Source organism: Cervus elaphus, chromosome X, assembly GCF_910594005.1.
Source record: "Cervus elaphus chromosome X, mCerEla1.1, whole genome shotgun sequence".
Classification (NCBI taxonomy): Eukaryota; Metazoa; Chordata; class Mammalia; order Artiodactyla; family Cervidae; genus Cervus; species Cervus elaphus.
The window spans coordinates 144,477,860-144,500,074 of NC_057848.1; the positions used below are offsets into that span (position 1 = coordinate 144,477,860).

General features: G+C 38.1%; 1 protein-coding gene across 4 annotated transcripts in view; it reads left to right on the forward strand.

Annotated features, from left to right (window-relative positions):
- The window catches only part of TAB3 (TGF-beta activated kinase 1 (MAP3K7) binding protein 3), a 91,205-nt gene that overhangs the window by 64,480 nt on the left and 4,510 nt on the right, over window positions 1-22,215 (forward strand). For 2 of the 4 annotated variants that reach the window (XM_043895565.1, XM_043895566.1), the window contains 3 exons: window positions 2,673-2,766; window positions 6,097-6,180; window positions 13,633-13,734. In XM_043895565.1, the coding sequence (XP_043751500.1) occupies window positions 2,673-2,766; window positions 6,097-6,180; window positions 13,633-13,734 (280 nt within the window). Of the gene's footprint in view, window positions 1-2,672; window positions 2,767-6,096; window positions 6,181-13,632; window positions 13,745-22,215 lie in introns of all 4 variants that reach the window. The other 2 variants (XM_043895567.1, XM_043895568.1) reach the window with 2 other exon arrangements.

The window sequence follows — 22,215 nt, forward strand, 5'->3', positions numbered from 1 at the left end:
AATGTGCTTAAATCTGAAATATTTTGAAAACATTTGATTTTCTTTTCACTTTAGGAACCTGTATAACATATAAATGTCAAAGCATTTAGTCAGAATTCCCTTTTTGTTCCTAGAGGCTCATTGCTAATGCTTATATGGCTTCTTTAACCAGTAGTGCATGAAAACCTGGTTAGAAACCCATGTGCCTCGTCAAACTGAAATACATATTTGTGACCAATTATAGGTTGCAGAAACTTAGAGGATCAGCAAAATAATCTTTCCAAGGAGGACTGAAGTGAAAAATGCCTAACAGCCATCATTTCTCTCAGGCTGTTGTTTGCAAAGCCATTTATTAAATGTTGTGAGAGATGCCATCGCTTAACCACATCTGTATGCAAAAAGACATACATAGATCCATGAACCTGTACATGGGGGAAGAAAAGCTAATGTAACACAGTGAATCAATAGTGCTGGCCAACTGCATGGTAATGATATTAACTACTTTGAGAGTTCTGAGATAGAACTCAGTTAGCTTCTTGCTAGTAGGGTTCAAAGATGTGACAATTGCATGGAGAAGGGGGAAATTTAAGTTATACCTTGAAGGATAAGCAAGATTTTACTCATCAGCACTTCCACTTACTCCACCCCACAAGTTTTTTCCTCTTCATTGGTCTTCTGATTAATTGGGTGGTGGCATCAACCAACCCACAGTCCGGATGCATAATCAAGACCAAACTATGAAAGAACATCACTGGTCTTCAACCTTCTTCTCTCTGACAAATATTCTCCAACTGATAGAACAGGTGAATTAAGGTATTTCTGCCACATTTTGTACAAAAGGCTATTTTTTTCCTTAGAAATGTCAGATGTTAAGTATTCTGGAACTTTACAAACAAGCAAGGTTAAATTACACCAAACCCATCTTGACCCCACCTTCATGAAAGTACAGTATAGTTTCCTACAAATAGTAGTAATGATCCAGAAACAGCTATTGTCCCCTCATTCCAAGGCTGTTAGGAGGCATAGGAATCTGACAGATAAAATTGTAGTTTAGTGAGTACCAAGGGTTCTGTTGTCTTTGGAAATGAGCATGTTGACAAGAGCCTTTTTGTTGTTACCAGCAAATGTGCAGTGGCCTCTTGACTATAACATTTATTATAGTTATTTCCATACCTTATTACACAGTTTCACTGTTCAAGACCAATATGCCTGAAATAGCCCCCTCTGCCCGCAAATATGTTAGAAGGATTTGCTCCTTCAGGTACTTGACGTTCTCCAGAATTCTACAAAGCAAAGACTAGATTCTTTCATATGTTCCTAGGAAGATAGCATCACTTTTTGAAACCCTTGAACAAGTGCTTTACTACAATGCTCAGATGTGTTTTACACTTTTAAGTTAATATAGACAAGGTGTAAGCATTTATTATACATGTTAACATAGGAATGAGAAGAGCAATCCATAATAAGTATTTCTCAATGATGTTTTTGTTCGCCTATCATTCCAAGGGATTGTTGCACTTATTATAGACTGCCTGTTACATCACTTTTTAAAAATTTTTGACACCACCCCAGATATTCTGAGATGTCCTAACAGGATAGTATCTTGCGTCATTCGAAATTAACCCATTTCCCAGATTTTCCTTCACTTTTATATTTACCTTTTTAGTAAAACACCATGTTTAACAGAAGAAGATTTTCTTCTGTCTTCCTGTGGTAGCAAATGTTTATCTTTTACTTCATGTAGTTAGAGTCACCCTAGTAACTGGTTTCCTAGCTGTACTGTGCTGAAAGCTTCATTACTTCTAGAGTCTAAACTCTTAACTTCATTTTTTACTGTACATATATGTGAATAGTAAAGACATTCAGAACGTTGGGGGAAGTAGAGGCTTCCAAAAAGCTTTACCTAATCGAAAAATAGGGCTCTCTTCACATTTCAACATCTCATGTTCATGTCAAGGTGGAAAGAAACAGACTTGGGGGGAGAATGGAATCTATTTGTTCCCGCAGTTTTCATGTACTAGGCTACTAGCCTCCTTTTATCTAGAAAAAACAGAAGATGCAAAGATTCCTAGAGAAGTTTCTAAAAAAGACTTCTATATAAATCCTGGATCTGCCCATTACAAGTTTTTAAGAACCTTTGGAAAATTATATAAACTGTTTGTGCCTCAGCTTCATCATATATACACTGGGGGTGATATCAGTACTTACCTGGGAAGATTATTTTGAGGCAAGAATGAGAGACTTCTGGTGAACATAGTGCCTGACAATTAGTAACTATTCATTAAAAGAAGTACCATTGTAATTTTTACCAGCTTTGACAAGACTAAAATCATGGACACTGCTTGTTTACAAGGTTGATGCTTAGTTTCCCTTACCATGCAAATGTAGAAAGAAAATATTCTCAATGCTCTGTGATTAATATATGGTAGTATTTGTATGAGAGAACATAGTGTAGTGTGATAGCCCTGCCACATTATATGAGGATTTTGTTTTTATGTGTCCATATTGATGTCACCATTTCACCTATTCCTTGGAAAACATAGTATAAAGACTTCTTATACATGCCCTTTAAGGGATTAAGGCCATTTTCTTGGTAATTACCTATCAGAACAGTTAACATGAATACCAGTTCTTAAATGTTGGGCTTGATAATGACTTTCCCACAATTGCTATTTTGGGTCCTTTCTTACTAGCCTGAGGAAATGACAAGATTGAGAAGCATGAACAGACAACTCCAGATAAATGTTGACTGTACACTGAAAGAAGTTGACCTCCTTCAATCTAGAGGTATAGACTTGATTATTTGGTAAACCATAAGTAATACTGTGGTGTGTTATGCTGCTTCAATGGCAATCATTTTGGTTTTACAGATATAATGGGTAAAAACTACCTTTTACAAGATCACAGTCCTGGTATAGACATCCCTCACCCCACAGTCAGATCAGATTTGGGTGATCAAAAATAATTTTACTTTCACAACTTCATCATTAAGTTCTTACTGTTTAGACTGTTTGATGGTGGCACTCTATATTTATCCTCTTTTAGTATAGACTATTTCATAAACTGTTGGGTTTTATTTCTAAAACACAGTAGATTTATGTGATAGTCATCTAAGATGTCTGTGCAAACAGGGATCCCAACTCAGAACATCAGATTACTCAGTTTAAAAGGAAAATCTGTATGCCGTTTTCTTTGTTATCTGTTACATGAAAACTTTCAACTGTATCTTAGAGATTTCATTTTTGTGGCTTTCTGATTGAAGTCTACTACAGTAAAAGTTCCCTGAATTCACTTTGATTTACTCAGCTCACCAGGTATGCTTCATTTTCCTCTGTAAAATATCCAGCCATGAGGCTGCATTCTGGCAAGTCCACGTACTATTGCTCCCGTCAGTTGAATTGTCTGCTTACCAACAGACAGCTGTGCCCTTTCTCAAACCTGCTTAGATTACAAAAGGATGGTAACTGACATAATGTTTTTAAAATGGATATGGATGTAAGAAATGCTGCTCTTTCTATTAAAACGATAGGCAGATGCTTTATAAAGACTCAAGGGCAGACACTACAAAAACATAGAGGCTGTGAATTAGATACAGTGAAAACAACTGAAAAGGGCTATGAAGGAAAATCATAAACATCTAATAGGATTCTAGTCTCAAATTAACTGTTCTTAAAATATCTTTTTTTGCTCCATTCTAAAATGAAAACAGGATATTATAGATCGCGGTGCAGCAAACTAGCCTGCTGTCTGTTTTTGTAAATAGTTTCAGTGGAACATAGCCACACCCATTTCTCTACATATTGTCTGGGCCTGCTTTTGTGTTTCAACACTGCAGTTGAGGGCTTACAACTGTATTTCAGGACTACAAAGCTTAAAATGTTTATTGTCTGGCCCTTTACAGTAGAAGTTTGCCCACCCCCACTTTAGGTCATCATTACAGGTAGAGTTTATTTCTGAAAGACAATATAGAAGTCTGGTCAACACACACAAAGAAAAGGTCTTGGTCTAACACTGTAATATGGCTTTGGTCCTATTTTTCTATCCTTAACATTGTTGTGTGATTGTTAACAATTCTGTGTGCGAGTCAGCCAACCCAACATTACTTACTGTTCTAAATTATGGCAGCTGAGAGAGCTTCTACTCTCTTTTCAAGTACCCTGTTACCATTTTAAAGCAAGATTACACAGTAGAGGCAGGAGAATAAAAAGATATGGAACTTTGTACAATAGACAGAAGCACATTTCCATGTGAAACTTGAGGACTCTGGTTGAGTACCCTTATTTTCAGAAGCCTAGGAAATCTACAGCCTAGTAGCTGTAAGCAGTGAAAGACACTGTATGGGAGATTATACAAACTACTGTTACTATATTAGAAGGCTGCATCCATTATTTTGTTTCTGTGTTCTTTGAAGATAAACAAGAATCCCTGAAACATTTCATTAGGATATTTTTAGTAAAGGCCTTATAGGATCTGGAAATTAAATCAGCAGCTATAACTCAAGAAATTGAAGAAATAACATATACAGCATCTTAAACCATAAAAAGATCTAATTAATAAATTAAGTACCATTATGGCTTTCATGAGCCATCATGGGATTTGTTTTCAGAAAATTATTAAACACAGCATACCTAAATGGAATAAAAGTACTGCAAGGAAAACCGTTCTTAAGGTTTTATAAACAAAGACCTACCTGTGTTTTTGGTCTCCAGTGGGCTACAAAGAGCTCTTTTTGGTGCTGTGTTAGTCGCTCAGTGGTGTCTGACTGTTTGTGACCCCATGGACTGTAGCCCACCTCTGTCCATGGAATTCTCCAGCAAGAATACTGGAGTGAGTTGCCATTTCCTTCTCCAGGGGGTCTTCCCAACCCAGGGGTCGAACCTGGGTCTGCTACATTGCAGGCAGATTCTAATCTCCCTTCTTAAGGGGTCCAAATATATCTATTTTATACTGTTTCATTCTTATATCCTCTGGAAAATTTTGTACTGAGTTTCCAACCTCAGCTTTTCATCTAGAGATTCTAGACATTTTCTGAGGTGCAGCATTTGGATTTGATAGTTTTCAGTACATGACTTGATAAAAGGTAGCTTTATTTTTACTTTTGGTGAGCAAAACTTTCTTGGGGGAAAAAACTGGGTTTAAAATTCAGGAGATTCAATATATTTAAGCTATCAGTACCACACAACATCCTCTGTGAATAAGCATGGGTACAGTTTAAAAGCTTAACTGGAATTGTGCAGAACTTCTGGGAGGGTGCAGTGACAGTTTCACAGATGTGAACATAGGACCCAATGCTGGCATTGGATCAAAACCGACCATAGAGGAATCATGTCAGGAAAAGGAGCTGAAACAAAGACTGTATTAAGGAGTAAACAGTTTAAATGAGAGAGATGAGATTGTTCTGTTATTCTGAAATTGACAGCTTATCTTTTTTTTTTTAATTGATAAGTCTGTAGGCAACGTTCGGAGAAGGAAATGGCAACCCACTCCACTATACTTGCCTGGAGAATCCCAGGGACAGAGGAGCCTGGTGGGCTGCCGTCTGTGGGGTCACACAGAGTCAGACATGACTGAAGTGACTTAGCAGCAGCAGCAGCAGCATAGGCAACGTTTAAGATTCTCCTTTTCTTAAAGATTGGAATCCCTGAGCTGCTGATATCATATCAACTTGAGTAATCTTTATCAGTGTATACGTATAGCTGCTTCTTTACCTGAATTTATAATGAATAAAAATTTAAGGTAAATACGACAGAAACATAAGCTTTGTCATGGTTTTGTTTATTAACATCAAAACAAACAGGGAAATCATTTCAGTCACCTTTGATTTCTCTTCATTTAGCTAGCTGTACCACATACTTAATCCTGTGAAAACAGATAAGCTTTATAGTTAAAAAATGTTCCTTTAGGTGATACATTGTAGAAAGATGCTTGGGTCTTTTCTCATAATGCTTAAACACTTTCAGTGAGAGAACAGTAGAATACTATAATGAATTATAAACTCCTGGAAAACCAGCTCCCCTATTTAAGTGTTTATTTTTCCTCCTGTATTTTCCCTAACAAAAAAATGCATGTAACAGGAGAAAGACCCCTAAATGCCTGCTGATTTTATTTTCTTTATAGGAAACTTTGATCCAAAAGCTATGAATAATTTTTATGACAACATAGAACCTGGTCCAGTTGTACCACCCAAGCCGCCTAAAAAAGGTGAGTAGCAAGATGTCACAGACATCACAGAAATGTATGTGAAAGCCATTTGGGAGTTCATCTAAAAAGCTAAAGAAATTTCCATTAGAGATAGCATTTTAAATGTTATTCTATTGATAAACTTTACTTCCTAAAAATTACAAAAACTAACTCTGAGAGTTATTGTCAAGGGTAACTAAAATGGAATATATAATTTATTTTTTAAAAATAACTTTCAGTTCAGTTCAGTTGCTCAGTCGCGTCAGACTCTTTGCAACCACATGAACCGCAGCACACCAGGCCTCCCTGTCCATCACCAACTCCCAGAGTCCACCCAAACCCATGTCCATTGAGTTGGTGATGCCATCTAACCATCTTATCTTCTGTCGTCCCCTTCTCCTCCTGCCCTCAATCTTTCCCAGCATCAGGGTCTTTTCCAGTGAGTCAGCTCTTTGCATCAGGTGGCCAAAGTATTGGAGTTTCAGCCTCAGCATCAGTCCTTCCAATGAACACCCAGGACTGATCTCCTTTAGGATGGACTGGTTGGATCTCCTTGCAGTCCAAGGGACTCTCAAGAGTCTTCTCCAACACCACAGTTCAAAAGCATCAGTTCTCTGGCGCTCAGCTTTATTTATAGTCCAGCTCTCACATCCTTACATGACTACTTACAAACCATAGCCTTGACTAGACGGACCTTTGTTGGCAAAGTAATCTCTGTGCTTTTTAATATGCTATCTAGGTTGGTCATAACCTTCCTTACAAGGAGTAAGTGTCTTTTAATTTCGTGGCTGCAGTCACCATCTGCAGTGATTTTGGAGCCCAGAAAAATAAAGTCAGCCACGGTTTCCACTGTTTTCCCATCTATTTTCCATGAAGTGATGGGACCGGATGCCATGATCTTAAGTTTTCTGAATGTTGAGCTTTAAGCCAACTTTTTCACTCTCATCCTTCACTTTCATCAAGAGGCTCTTTAGTTCTTCTTTACTTTCTGCCATTAGGGTGGTGTCATCTGCATATCTCAGAGAAAGCAATGGCAACCACACCAGTACTCTTGCCTAGAAAATCCCATGGACGGAGGAGCCTGCTAGGCTGTAGTCCATGAGTTCACAAAGAGTCAGACACGACTGAGTGACTTCACTTTCACTTTCCACTTTCATGCATTGAAGAAGAAAATGGGAACCCACTCCAGTGTTCTTGCCTGGAGAATCCCAGGAAAGGGGGAGCCTGGTGGGCTGCCGTCTATGGGGTCGCACAGAGTCAGACACGACTGAAGCAACTTAGCAGCAGCAGCATCTGCATATCTGAGGTTATTGATATTTCTCCTGGCAATCTTGATTCCAGCTTGTGCTTCTTCCAGCCCATCATTTCTCATGATGTACACTGCATTTAAGTTAAATAAGCAGGGTGACAATATACAGCCTTGACGTATTCCTTTTCCTATTTGGAACCAGTCTATTGTTCCATGTTCTAACTGTTGCTTCTTGACCTGCATACAGGTTTCTCATGAGGGAGGTCAGGTGGTCTGGTATTCCCATTTCTTTCAGAATTTTCCACATTTTATTGTGATCCACACAGTCATAGGCTTTGGCATAGTCAATAAAGCAGAAATTGATGTTTTTCTGGAACTCTCTTGCTTTTTCTATGATCTAGTGGATGTTGGCAATTTGATTTCTGGTTCCTCTTCCTTTTCTAAAACCAACTTGAACATCTGGAAGTTCACGTATTGCTGAAGCTGGCTTGGAGAATTTTAAGCATCACTTTATTAGCGTGTGAGATGAGTGCAATTATGCGGTGGTTTGAACATTCTTTGGGATTGCCTTTCTTTGGGATTGGAACGAAAACTGACCTTTTCCAATCCTGTGGCCACTGCTGAGTTTTCCAAATTTGCTGGCATATTGAGTGCAGCACTTTCACAGCAGCATCTTTCAGGATTTGAAATAGCTCAACTGGAATCCCATCACCTCCAGTAGCTTTGTTTGTAGTGATGCTTCCTAAGGCTCACTTGACTTCACATTCCAGGATGTCTGGCTCTAGGTGAGTGATCACACCATCGTGATCATCTGGATCATGAAAATCTTTTTTGTACAGTTCTTCTATGTATTCTTGCCACCTCTTAATATCTTCTACTTCAGTTCAGTCCAGTCGCTCAGTCGTGTCAGACTCTTTGCAGCCCCATGAACTGCAGCACACCAGGCCTCCCTGTCCATCCCCAACTCCCGGAGTCCACCCAAACCCATGTCCATTGAGTCGGTGACACCATCTAACCATTTTATCTTCTGTCGTCCCCTTCTCCTCCTGCCCTCAATTTTTCCCAGCATCAGGATCTTTTCCAATGAGTCAGCTCTTTGCATCAGGTGGCCAAAGTATTGGAGTTTCAGCCTCAGCATCAGTCCTTCCAATGAACACCCAGGACTGATCTCCTTTAGGATGGATTGGTTGGATCTCCTTGCAGTCCAAGGGACTCTCAAGAGTCTTCTCCAACACCACAGTTCAAAAGCATCAGTTCTCTGGCACTCAGCTTTCTTTATAGTCCAGCTCTCACATCCTTTCATGACTACTTACAAACCATAGCCTTGACTAGACGGACCTTTGTTGGCATAGTAATCGCCCTGCTTTTTATTTTATTTATTTTTTTCATTTATTTTTATTAGTTGGAGGCTAATTACTTTACAATATTGTAGTGGTTTTTGTAATACATTGACATGAATCAGCCATGGATTTACATGTATTCCCCATCCCGATCCCCCCTCCCACCTCCCTCCCTGCTTTTTAATATGCTATCTAGGTTGATCATAACTTTTCTTCCAAGGAGTAAGCGTCTTTTAATTTCATGGCTGCAATCACCATCTGCAGTGATTTTGGAGCCCAGAAAAATAAAGTCAGCCACTGTTTCTACTGATTCCCCATCTATTTGCCATGAAGTGATGCGACCAGATGCCATGATCTTAGTTTTCTGAATGTTGTGCTTTAAGCCAGCTTTTTCACTCTCCTCTTTCACTTTCATCAAGAGGCTTTTTAGTTCCTCTTCACTTTCTGCCATAAGGGTGGTGTCATCTGCATATCTGAGGTTATTGATATTTCTCCCGGCAATCTTGATTCCAGCTTGTGCTTCCTCCAGCCCAGCATTTCTCCTGATGTACTCTGCATATAAGTTAAGTAAGCAGGGTGACAATATACAGCCTTGATGAACTCCTTTTCCTACTTGGTTTCAGGTATACAGCAAAGTGATTCAGTTTTACAGATACATATATCTATTCTTTTGCACATTCTTTTCATTATAGAGGTCATTATAGAGTATAAGTCTCTGGGCTATGCACTAGTTCTTTGTTGGTTATCTACTTTATATACAGTAGTGTGTCTGTTAACCCCAGGCTCCTAATTTATCCCCACCTTTCCCTTTTCATAACCACATCTTTGGTTTGGAAGTTTTTGAGTCTGTTTTCATTTTGTAAATTGTTTGTGTCATTTTTTTTTTATTCCATATATAAGAGATACCCTATGTATGACCATCTCTAGGTCCATCCATGTTGCTACAAATGGCTAAGTAATATTCCACTGTATATATGTACACATCCTCTTTATCCATTCCTCTCTCAGTGGACATTTCAGTTGCTTCTGTATCCTGGCTGTTATAAACACATGCACCCCAGTGTTCATTCCAGCACTGTTTTATGAAGTTATGAGTTATTTAAGTCATATATCTCCAGATATATGTCCTGAGGGGGGCTTGCTGGATCATATGGTAGGTCTGTTTTTTGTGTGTTGGGTTTTTTTTTTTTTTTTTGAGAAATCTCCATACTGTTTTCCACAGCTGCTGTACCAGTTTACACTCCCTCACTCCTGTGAGAGAACCTCAGCAGCACAATTATTTTTCAGTTTGTGGGTTGCCCTCCTGGTGGTTATGAGATGTCATTATATTGTGAAAGTGTCCTTCATACCATCTTGTTGTGGCTGCTTTTTTTGTCTTTGAACGTAGAATATCTTTGTTGGTAGGTTCCAGTCTTTCCTGTCACAGGTTGTTCAGCAGTTATTTGTGATTTTGGTGTCTGTGAGAGGATGTGAGCTCAAGTCTTTTTACTCTGCTGTGTTGTCTCCCTTCCCCGAAAATAAGTTGCAAAAGGGTGTTAGGTGGTGAATGTTACAAATGCAGTCAGCACTATAAAGACTATAGTCCTAAAAGATAGTTCTAACAATATGATGGGAATTTAAATGTTATTTTAAAATGGAAACTTTGATGTGCAGTAAATCTAGGATTATTTGAGAGGCCACAAAAGAATCCTTGTGTATTTAACAGGTGGGCATAGCAATTAGATTGACACTAGGTGTCTCCTCATCAAGGACAAAATAAATGCTACATAAGCAAGATTTGGAGGGGTCACTTTTGCATAATTCTTAAATCATTTCTGTGTGATATACTGAAGTTCCAATTAATCATTTTCTTCTCCATTCTAGTAATTCTCAAGAATGTCGTGAACTATGCATTTCATATCTTAATCTCTTTTGGTTAATCTTTTTTTGCTTTAAGCAACTCAAAATAGACTGATCATAAAGACATAATATTGATAATGGAAAATGCATTACCTAAGGATGTAACATTTTATAATCTCAAAACTTAAAGCAGAATTGAAAATTCTACACAAATAATGTTAGCTGCCCTACAGTACTTAAATTTTGGTTGAACAGCTTTGTGTGCAACACTCAGTACAAAATATTTTACGTATTTCATTTATAGGTTGCAATGAAGTACATGTTCTTTCCAATGTTTAATAGTACTATGGCTATTTCAACTGACCTGAATTTAAAATAGCCTCCTGCTGTCTAAAAACAGTGTGAAGAAGAATCAATGGATGACTACCAAGTACCAGATTTGTGTCTACTGGATTACCTAGTGGTAATCCAGTGAATTGATTCAAGGGCTGTCATGGAAGAATCACCCTATTTAAGGAATATATCCAGTGTGCACCACCTTTTTAGCATAAATTCTGTGGTTTGGAGGGCCCACCATATCTAATAAAAATACTTCTATCTCTTGGGAAATTTCAAAATTTTAGAGGTAATCTTCCAGGAGCTAGGGACAAAGCTAGACCTCTCTTTGAGCAAGGCCAGATTCTTTACAGTAGTCCATAGAAGGAACTTTATAGCTTTAAATGCTCATGTAAGACAAGGAAATCTAATATCAGTGACATACAATTCTACTTAAGAATCAAGACAAGAACCATTGATCTCACAAAAACAACAGAGAAAGTTATCAAAACCAAACATTTGATCTTTGAAGGATAAAAAACAGGAAAAAAAACAGATTATCAAAATCAGAAATGAAAAGATGGGATGAAATAACTTAATAGTTGTGTATGTAATTAAAGAAATTGAATCCATTATCAAAAGTTTCCCCACAATGAAAACTTCAGAACTAGATGGTTACACTAGTGATCCCCATAGATATCAAGTATTTAATGAAGAGATTAAAAAAAAATGAAGAGATAATACCAATCATACAAACTCTGAGGAAACAGAGAAGAAAGGAAAGCATCTAATTTTCTTATGAAGCCAGTAGGATTCTGATTCCAAAACCTGATGCACATTACCTACCTCCCAAAAAGAAAACAGACTTACAAATCAAATCGTCATGAACATAAAAGCCAAACAAAAAAATCGAATAAAATATTCACAATATAAAAAAGATAATATATCATGACCAACTTGGGTTTAGCTCAAGAATGCAATGTTCAGAAAGTAGAGGAGAAAAAGCATACAATCATTTCATTATACAGGAAAAAACATCTGATAGAATTCAGCAGCCATTCCAGATGACATGATTATTTGTGAAGAAAATCTAGAGATACCCAGAAACAATTAGAATAAGTGACACACTTATTAAATAAATTTAACCAGAGATATGTATATTGAATATGATTAAACACTACCAAAAGAAATCAAACAATGCCTACATGAAGTCATAAACCATGTCTTTTTTAATCAGTATTGTTAAGATACCTATTCTTTTCATATTGATGAAATACCAATTTTAACTAACTTTTCTTTTTTTCGTGTGCATTAATCTGATTCTGAAATTCATATGGTAATGCACAAGACTTAGAATAACCAAGTGGAATATAGATGTTTATCTGAATAAAAGGTGTGATAACTTAAGAGAAAGAAGGAAAGACAGAGAAACCTTTTTGGACTAGACTTTGCAGTTAAGCAATGTATGTGTAAGCTCTTCAGCTGATTCAGAAAGTATGCCCCCCCACCGTGACTTACAGTGGAGAGGGCACTGACCTTGCTGTCATACTGGTTCTGGTTGTCTTGGCCACCTGACCTTCTTTATATCCAGTTTGTACATAAATAGAGGTGATCAGTCCAAATATTTAGCTTCTGTACAGGGTTGTTAGAAGAATCAGTGAGAAGGAGGTATGTGATGCTATAAAGGGGGTTACAAATCTAAGAAATAGAACTTATTCTTAGGAGCCTAAAGGAGATGTTTACTCTGCTTCACAACACTTAGCATTGTGAAACACTGATCTCCAAAGGTTGGTTGAACTAGAGGACTGCTTATAGGCTCAGAGCTGATTACAAAATTTAAAATTTTTGTTTCTTAAGGTTAAATAATATGAAGTCTGCCTTTTTTGACTTTTGTGTATGTGTTAGTCGCTCAGTCCTGTCCAACTGTTTGTGATCCCATGGACTGTAGCCCACCAGGCTCCTCTGACCATGGGATTTCCCAGGCAAGAATACTGGAGTGGGTTGCCATTTCTTTCTCCAGGGGATCTTTCTGACCCAGGGATCGAATCCGGGTCTCCCACATTGCAGCCAGACTCTTTACTGTTTTTACTTAATGCAAAACACGGTTTACTGATTACCTAAAAATTAATAAAAACAGTATTCTAGCCAGAAAGGGGTATGCCTTCGTTCCATGTTGTGAGGGCTGCTGGACTTTTGCACATATAGGTAACTGGAATTTATGAAAAAACTGGGGAATATGTGTTACCAGTACATAATATTTGAGTTGGTTTTGATTTTTCAAGTACTATTTTGGTTCTTTATTCATAAAATGCTGTAGTCTACTGTTACCTTTAATGTGGATAGTGGACTTTAAACCCATAATTTTCTAGTAACTGTTGGTTAATCAGGGAATTTCTCAAGTATAATGTCCCAAATTTTGTGTTCATACTGACATTTAATTATTAGCACTAAGTTTGCACTCCAACTCACTCGAGCCTGGGAAATTGGTGAAATCAGGCATGCATTCCAAGTAATGAGAGAGGATGAAAAAACTTTTAAGAGCCATTCTGGATGGGTTGTAAAAGCAGTATTAAATATGGCCCTTGCCTTCCTGGGAGAACTAATGGTAGCATCAAGTAACACAAAGAATAAATACTGCATGTATCCTGTGAAAGATTCTTGAGAGCCTGTCCACTCTCTTCTAATGAACGGCTTGATCCCTTCTTCCTGGCTTTGCTTCTTCTCATGCAGACTCATCAGACCCCTGCACAATTGAGAGAAAAGCCCGAAGAATTAGCGTGACCTCCAGAGTACAGGAGGACGTCCATGACACCCAGGCAGCAGCCGCAGATGGTTTGTACTTGTATGTCTAGACTTTGTGCAGTGTCCAACCACATGTGTTAACCCATGTAGAGTTATCATAAGTAAAGGTCAACCTTTTTTTCCTTTAAGACATTACTCTTTACTGAGTTTCTAAGGCTGTGCAGTCTAATAGCAACACAATTAGAGCCACATACATGATTTAAAATTTTCTCTTAGCCAAAGTTTTATAAGAGTGAAGTGTTTTTTTTTTTACCTTTATTTCATACTAACTTTTCAAAATTTGGTATGTATTTTCTACTTACAGTACATCTCAGTTCAGAGTGACTGCATACCAAGTGGCTAGTGACCCACCATATTGGACAGATTCTTGTAAAATAATAGTGTCTAGTCTTCCCAGGTGGCTCAGACAATAAAGAGTCTGCCTGCAATGCGGGAGACCCAGGTTTGATCCCTGAGTCAGCAAGATCCCCTGGAGAAGGAAATGGCAATCCACTCCAGTATTCTGGCCTGGAGACCTCCATAGACAGAGAAGCCTGGCATGTCCCAATCCATGGGGTTGCAAAGAGTTGGACATGACTGAGTGACTAACACACTCAACACAGAAAACAAGGCCACACTTGATACTTCTTAAATTCCCCTTAATGCAGAAATAGTATATAACTAGGTGAAAAGGTCTCCACCATAGGAACAAACCAAGCATGAAACTACACTGTACTTCATATAATTACAGAACAAATCCTCCTTTCTTTGCCTAGTTGGCATATTTCCAGTTATTTGAAAAATAATTTTCTATGAGGTTATCTGTAAAACTATAGAAAATGTTGAGAATTGTTTACAGTTTGAGTTGCATCCTTTTGATCAGTTTCTCCTGTGTTCCCATTATTATATAATATAAACAATATGGATTAACCTGTAAGTTGCTAACTTTTGACATTTGTAAGGACAGTCATTTTTACAAAAAATTAGCCTATTAAGTTTAATCCATTTAAAAATAGTCTTAAACGTTCAGTTCTTATTTGTATATAAATATGCATATTCTTTAGATGTTTTGTTTTCCACGAGGCATGAGACATCTTTGCTTTTTAATATTCCATAAAACATTTCACACCTTAGGTCAAATGAAAGCAAACATCTAAAATGTCTTTGGGATTTTACTTGCTTTTATTAAAGCAGTTTCTCTACAGTGACTGTTAGTTGCTCAGCAGTGTCTGACTCTTTGCGACCCCATGGACTGACTGTAGCCCCCCAGGCTCCTGCCCATGGAATTCTCCAGGCAAGAATACTGGAGCGGGAACCCACTCCCTTCCCCAGGGTGTCTTCCCAACCCAGGGATCAAACCTGGGTCTCCTGCATTGCAAATGGATTCTTTACCATCTGAGCCAGCAGGGAATGTGGCGCTAGTGGTAAAGAACCCACCTGCAATGCAGGAGACCCAACAGACACTGGTTTGATCTGTGGGTCAGGAAGATCCCTTGAAGGAGATTTAAGGCATGGCACTCCAGGAACCCACTCCAGGATTCTTGCCTGGAGAATTCCATGGACAGAGGAGCCTAGCAGGTTACAGTCCCTAGGGTCACAGACAGTTGGACACAACTTAAGTGACTTAACACACAAGCATGCACTCTATGATGAAATGAGCAGTGTCTTTTTTTTGGACCAACAATAATTCTTAGATGCCTTTTACATATTTTTTGATTTGTTAATTCAGCATGACTTGCTGTTCCAAATTACATTGTTATGGTATTGAAGGGTAACAGAACATGCCATCCCAAAATATGCCTCTTTGGCATTAGGATTATTCTGAGCAACTGCAGATACTAGAAAGCTTGGAAAACAGAATATTAGTTATACCCTTTTGTAAGGGACATTTACATTAAAAAGGCAGTCTCCTTCTGTGTCTCCCTTGTGACTGTAAATGACAAAAGCATCAATGGAGAAGGCACTGACTAAACCTTGTGCTTATTTACTCTGCTTTTCCTGGTAAACTCCCATACACACTCTAACCTCTTCTGTCTTAGCTGAAGATGCTAAGATTTCAGCCATCCCAGGAAGTTACTCAGTTTTGCTGGGTATCACTCATGTATACAGGAGTATACATGTTAATAAACTTTAATCTTTTATTGCAGGGGTGTCTCAGCCAAGAACTCAGAAAGGTAGAGGAAAAAGAATTTTTCTCCCCTACAGTCAAAACAGTGAAGAGAGCCCCAGGTACCCTAGATTAGTTAGTTTAAAAGATTTTCCAGTTATTTCTGTAGGTTAGAAAAAAGGAGTTTGAAAAACCTTTACATATTAAACATTTGCGTTGCCACAATCTAAAACTGAAAGCTGTGTTTGGAGTTAGTTAGCACAGAAAGATGGAATATAACAGTTTATGGGTTTAACATCTGAACTTTTCTGACTGTGATAAATTCTTCACAAAATAACAAGTTGCCTGCCCTAGAAAAGCATAAAGACTACTATTCAAGAGAGGACCTTTTATGGAAATGGTATACAGCACATTTTTCCTCAAACAGAAGCTTCAACAGAAGTGTCTTTTATTCTTCCATATAAGACAAAAGATACAACTATTACATCTTTAGGAGTCATGAGCCTGTCGATGCAAAAAAAAAAAATAGTTGTTCTGCAGAAGAAATGAAAAATTTTATTTGAGCCAACCTGAGAATTATAATCTGGGAGAGTCTTTCAGAAAGTACTGAGGACTGTTCCATCCATTTGAGGTCAAAGCACAGTTATAAGGAAGAATACCATTGGGTTCATTAAGCAAACATGTGAACAATTATTAATTGGCATACTGGCCTGGCCCAGCATCTTGGATCAGCTGTCTACTTCCTGCGTGTCTTCTCATCCTGGTGATCTGGTAGCACTGGTCTTCATCAGTTTGGGGTGTCAGAAGTAGGAGTTGCAGAGCCTGATACAGCCCCTTCCAGTATGGCTGTAAAGAATCCTTTATCTAATGTATTTTCCAGTATGCATACTCTCTTCGTTGCAGGTCATGGGGCATTTGATCTTCATCCAAAGACAGATTACTGAAACAACCTTTACAGTAATTAGTCTTGGGCAATAAATACAAAAACCTTAAAGACAACATGAGAACATAATGTCCTTAGTAGAATTTTTCCCTCTAAAACTACCCTCATTTTTATAGAATGTCACCAAATTAAGATTTGCAAAATAAGTCTGGCTTCAGTAAACTTGACCTGATTATTTACATAAGTATAATTTATCATACTGACTCTTTTAAGTTGACTGTGCTTGAAAGTTGCTGTAAGTCATAATTAGCTTGAAGGGAAGGGTTTCCTTATATATGGAAAATACAAGTTAAAACCCAAAATATTTCAGAGGGAAAAATACTTATATTCATCAATTCACTGAGTCCTATGTGACTAATCTTTGATCTTGTTATTCTGTTAATCAGATTTAAGAAGCCATCAGGCTTGTCATTCTTTTAATTTCTTACCCAGTTCAGTGGTATGATCTGAAAGTTAATAGAAACCTATCTATACCAATGAGAAAGTCCTTTCTATATATCTTCCTGAAGATGAAGCATTTTTTTTTTTGCAGAATGCATCAGAATAAAGCAGTATCAAGATTGAGCTCTCAAAACAGCGCTAAAAATCAAAGCTGTTTCCTGTGAAGAAAAAAAAGTCCATGTATTGCACCTCAGATTGTCAGAAGGTGGAAACTGAAATAAATTATCTCTAAAAAGGAAAAAAAAAGAATAAAGCAGTAAAGGTCTCTACAGGACTTAAAAAGGCATCTTTAAAAGATCTGACTACAGTGCAAATGAACAAATATTTTCCTATTTCTGTGGAATACCACGATTTATGATAATAACTAGAATTATGACTGATAACATTTTGCTAGTGTGTACCATGTACCAGACTTTTAGGAGCTCAATATAATTTCTAGAGTATCTATATAAATAACATCTACCCACATAATATAACCTAAGATTTGTCACCATTTGACCATGCTTCCCATGTAATTTAACATACCAGATAAGCCTAATTAATTTATTATCTTTTCTTTGATAAGTAAACACTTCTCTTGAGGTGTTCCAGGGGCCCTTTGGAAAAACCTCAGTTATCTAAGAAGTCAAATGAATTTCACTTAGAATGTGATCTTAAGGAATTTTGTCAAAAATATTAAGGTTTCAAAGCACTTAGTCACAAACAGGATCACGAGTACTTCGTGATCATGCTTCAAGATTACTGTGAAGCAATGCTTATTTTCCCTTAGTCAAAATGACAATAAAAGATTTCAAAACCAAATACAGAAAGGTATAACACATTGCTTAAAATGTAATGGAACTTTACAATATGTTATCAGAAGCAGATTAATATGTATTAGAAGAAAATTTTGAAAACCAAATTCAGGTTTTGTACCATTTTTCCCTTTAATATTAAAATTCATATACTCAAATTTACTTAGTCCTGACCATCCACAGAATTCCATTCTAAAGATTCTTTTCTCATAAACTTTCTTCAACTTTCTATATTCATATTAATTTGTCCCTTATTTTCTTTCCCATTTAGAAATAACCAGTTTTATGACAAAATTACTTCCCATTCCATTAACAAAACACATTTTCGTTTCCTATACCTTTTTCTTCCTTTTTTATTTTACATTTTTTTCATTTATTTTTATTAGTTGGAGGCTAATTACAATATTGTAGTGGTTTTTGCCATACATTGACATGAATCAGCCATGGATTTACATGTGTTCCCCATCCTAATCGCATACAAAGATGTTTTCCTTATTAGAAACCTTAGTTTCTAGCAAAAACTTAAGAAACAAGTAATTATGAACTGTTTGCCAATCAGGAAATGCTGACATGACAAACTGTGGACATATATGATAACCCAGTTTCTTTTTTTTTTTTATTAACACAAGCCTCTTAAGATAAATAGAAGAGATTTGGGGCATGTTAAAGGATTGTGGGCTTTGGACTGTTCCTGGAGCCACACCTCTAGTTCTGTAAAAACTTGTTTGGTAAAACAAGCACAGCTCTTTTTAATTTCTCAAAGAAGTGCATGGCCACCTTAATGACATCAAAGGACTGATATGCCCATCCACCTTTGGTAGAATATTTCTCATTTCCTCATTTAACTTTGTGCGTGCATGCCCATTCATTCAATCATGTCTGACTTTTGCAACTCCAAGGACTGTAGCCCACCCAGCTCTTCTGTCCATGGGATTTCCCAGACAAGAATACTGGAGTTGGTTGCCATTTCCTTCTCCAGGAGATCTTCCCGACCCAGGGATCAAACCCGTGCCTCTTGTGTCTCCTGCATTGGCAGACGGATTCTTTGCTACTCAGCCACCTGAGAAAGCCCCATTTAGTTTGGGGAAAAGGCAAAAAAAATCCAGTCAGGCTCTCAATATCAGATACATGTCAGTTTAGTCAGAAGTGGCCTCCCATCTTGATTATCTGTTTACAAAAACTTTTGAGGGTCCACCCTGGGTTTAAGAAATTCTTTACCTAGAGCACTCAGTTTGGCCTTTGATCTGAAGACGCTTGCGTACAGCCTTAGGTGGTATCATTTCTAATCACTTACTACTCTCTTCAGAGTGGAAGGGTAATTCAGAGAATTACTAGAATACAAGGACTCAAAGGACAGAGGAGAGCATAATTATGTCAGCTTATAAAGTTTTTGTTTAGGTACCTTTTATATCATTAACCTTTAGCCTTCAACAATAAATCTTTCATTGAGATTATTTTGGGAGTTTTGGAGCCTTTGGGGCCTTCTGCATACCAATTAAAATAGCTATTAATACAGTATTTCAGGATGAGAGCTCTCTTAAATGTTAACAATTTAGAAGACTTAACCAATTTAAAGGATCCAAGGAGCTAGCTCTATATTTTCTCCTGCTAATCTCAGTTTGGAAAAGAGAACGACTCTCATCACTTTTATTTCCAGTAGACCCTGCAGGCAGGGATCCAGGAGAGAGTGATATGACAAGCCTGTTCTGCTGGGCTTTCTCTGAGTGCAGTTTTGGAGTGCCCAAGAATCCCATCTTGGCCATTCCAGGGTGGGACTTCCTTTAATTCCTAATTATGTAAGTACTTGTGAGCATACAGAAACCCAGCTGGTATCCCAGTAGGTTGCTGTCCGCCTGGAAGCTGTGGGGCCTGAGGCACAGGTTCCAGTACTGATTCAGCGGTCTCATTTCAATATGCATGTGATCTGAGCTTTCTGAGGACCTTGTGGTGGATCAGATAGATGCTGCTTCTGACTGTAGTTCCCCAAAGAGTTGCCCTTGGCTCAGTTTCTCCCTCTTGACAGTCTACTATGCCTGTGGGTCATCAGAGCACTGGATGATTTATCCTTACCATGTGCATCCTTAGAAGAGCAGTATTTACGGTTGCAGTGCAGTTCCCCTGCTGGACCACCACTGCCAGTCACAAGGATTGATCTTCAGACACTAACGCTAGGTTGTCAGTCACCCGAGAATGCCACATGGCTGAAAGGAGCAAATGTCCTGTGTTCTTAGGAGCTGAATAATGCAGTCTCTTGTTTTACTACCAGAAGTTTTTTTTTTCCAGCCATATAGCAACTTTTTTTTTCTTTATTTAGGCCAGTTTACCAAAAACGCAACCACCTGTGTTTCCCTGTGTCTCCGCCCAAGATCCCCTCCATCCTTGCATAGGAAATGCATGTGGGACTCTTAAGAGTCCAAGTCTTAAATAAAAACAGCTCAAATAAAATTTTTAGGATTATCAAGGCAATGAGATCCAGATATCAGAAGAACTCACTGGAACACCTAAGAAGGACCAAGAAGCTGGTGGGGCTTAATGGACCCACGTTGGCATCGAGTGCTGATTCAGGGTAGACTCCAGCTGTCCTTGTGAGCATCTCTGATATCCTGCCAGCTTCACTATGCATATATCAATGAAAAAATCAGTAGTTGATCTGAGAAAGAAATGGAAAATTTATTTGAACCTACCTGAGGATTATAACCTGGGAAACAGAAAGCTGTGAGGACTGTTAGGTGTCCAAGCACAGTTCTGTAAGTTGTTTTAGACAAAGGATTATACTTCAGATGATGTGTCAACAGTTTATACAATCCAGAACTGCATGTACAAAGTGAGGAGTGGGTCATCCTGACCCTTTACAAGATTGAGAAGGAATAGTATCTCCTAAGGAGGTTGGGTTGATACAGATGCACAATACAAACTAAAGGGGAAGGAGGAAGCCCAAACAGGCAGAAAATAATTTTCTGTTTAAATTCTTCTGGGCATGCCATAAAATACAACTATTACTTCATCAAGCCAAAAGATACAAGGTGGATGCTAATGGGCAGTTAAAAGCAATAGTTGAAGCCAGAGTCAACAAACCCATCTCCTTTTTATAGTCAAGAATAGGCTGGAAAAGCCAATGTTTTTCTGTTCTACTGGAAGGTTGAGAACACCTTCCTGATTGAGCCTGAGCCTTACAATACCTGCAAAAAGATTCAGGGTCTAGAACTCATTTCTCGTTACCTCTTGGGGAATAGTCACACAGCGATTTGTCATTAAAGACCAACTGATAAAGCGTATTTCCAATGGACAGTGTGCTTAACCCCAGATGGTAACTGATTAAAGCTTCCTCAGATCTCAATTTCTTTTGTCACCTGCTTAGGAAGGCTGCTTACCTTAGATCTTAATTCCATTTGCAGTTTTTAGTGAGGATTTCTAGGTGTATGGGTAGATTTCGCCAGCCTGCTGACCTTGTTCAGATTCCAGGGTGGTTTTCCAGCTGGAACTTGGGAGCCTGCTAGTCCCTAACCCCACTTTCAGTAGGTACTGTTCATGGAAGGCAACTCTAAAGGCAAAGAACCTTTTTGAGTACAAGGCCAGAGAGAATGAGGACCTAGGAGGAATGTAAATTTTAAGTTTTTTTAAATCCTGAGGACCAGCATAAGGCTGCCAGCATTTTATATTGCCAGGTATAGACATGTTTAATAACTCACATCTGAAAGATCTTTAAATTTATTGACAAAAGGCAGGGAAGAATTGAGGATATAAGTCATATTGAATGAATTTAGCTTCATGAAAAACCACAGTCTTCTATATTTCTGTTTTATATTTCTTTCTGGGAGAAACTTTTATGAACTGTCGCACCATTGACAAACCATGATTGTTAAAAACATGCATATTTTGGAGCTGAAAGTCTCAAGGAAGAAGGCACACATTTTATGAGATGTTTGATATACTATGGCTAGTATTGTGGGTGGTGGGAGTCACTGGCAGGCTGAGGTTGTGAGGGAGAACTTAGAAGGTAGAGTTTAACATGCTGTATGACATTTCTTTTTTTTTTTCCATTTGACTGGAATAGAGCATATCTGTGGAGAAAGCAATGGCAACCCACTCCAGTACTCTTGGCCTGAAAAATCCCATGGACTGGGCTGCAGCCTGCTGGGCTGCAGTCCCTGGGGTCGCAAAGAGTCAGACACAACTGAGCGACTTCACTTTCACTTTTCACATTTACGCACTGGAGAAGGAAATGGCAGCCCACTCCAGTGTTCTTG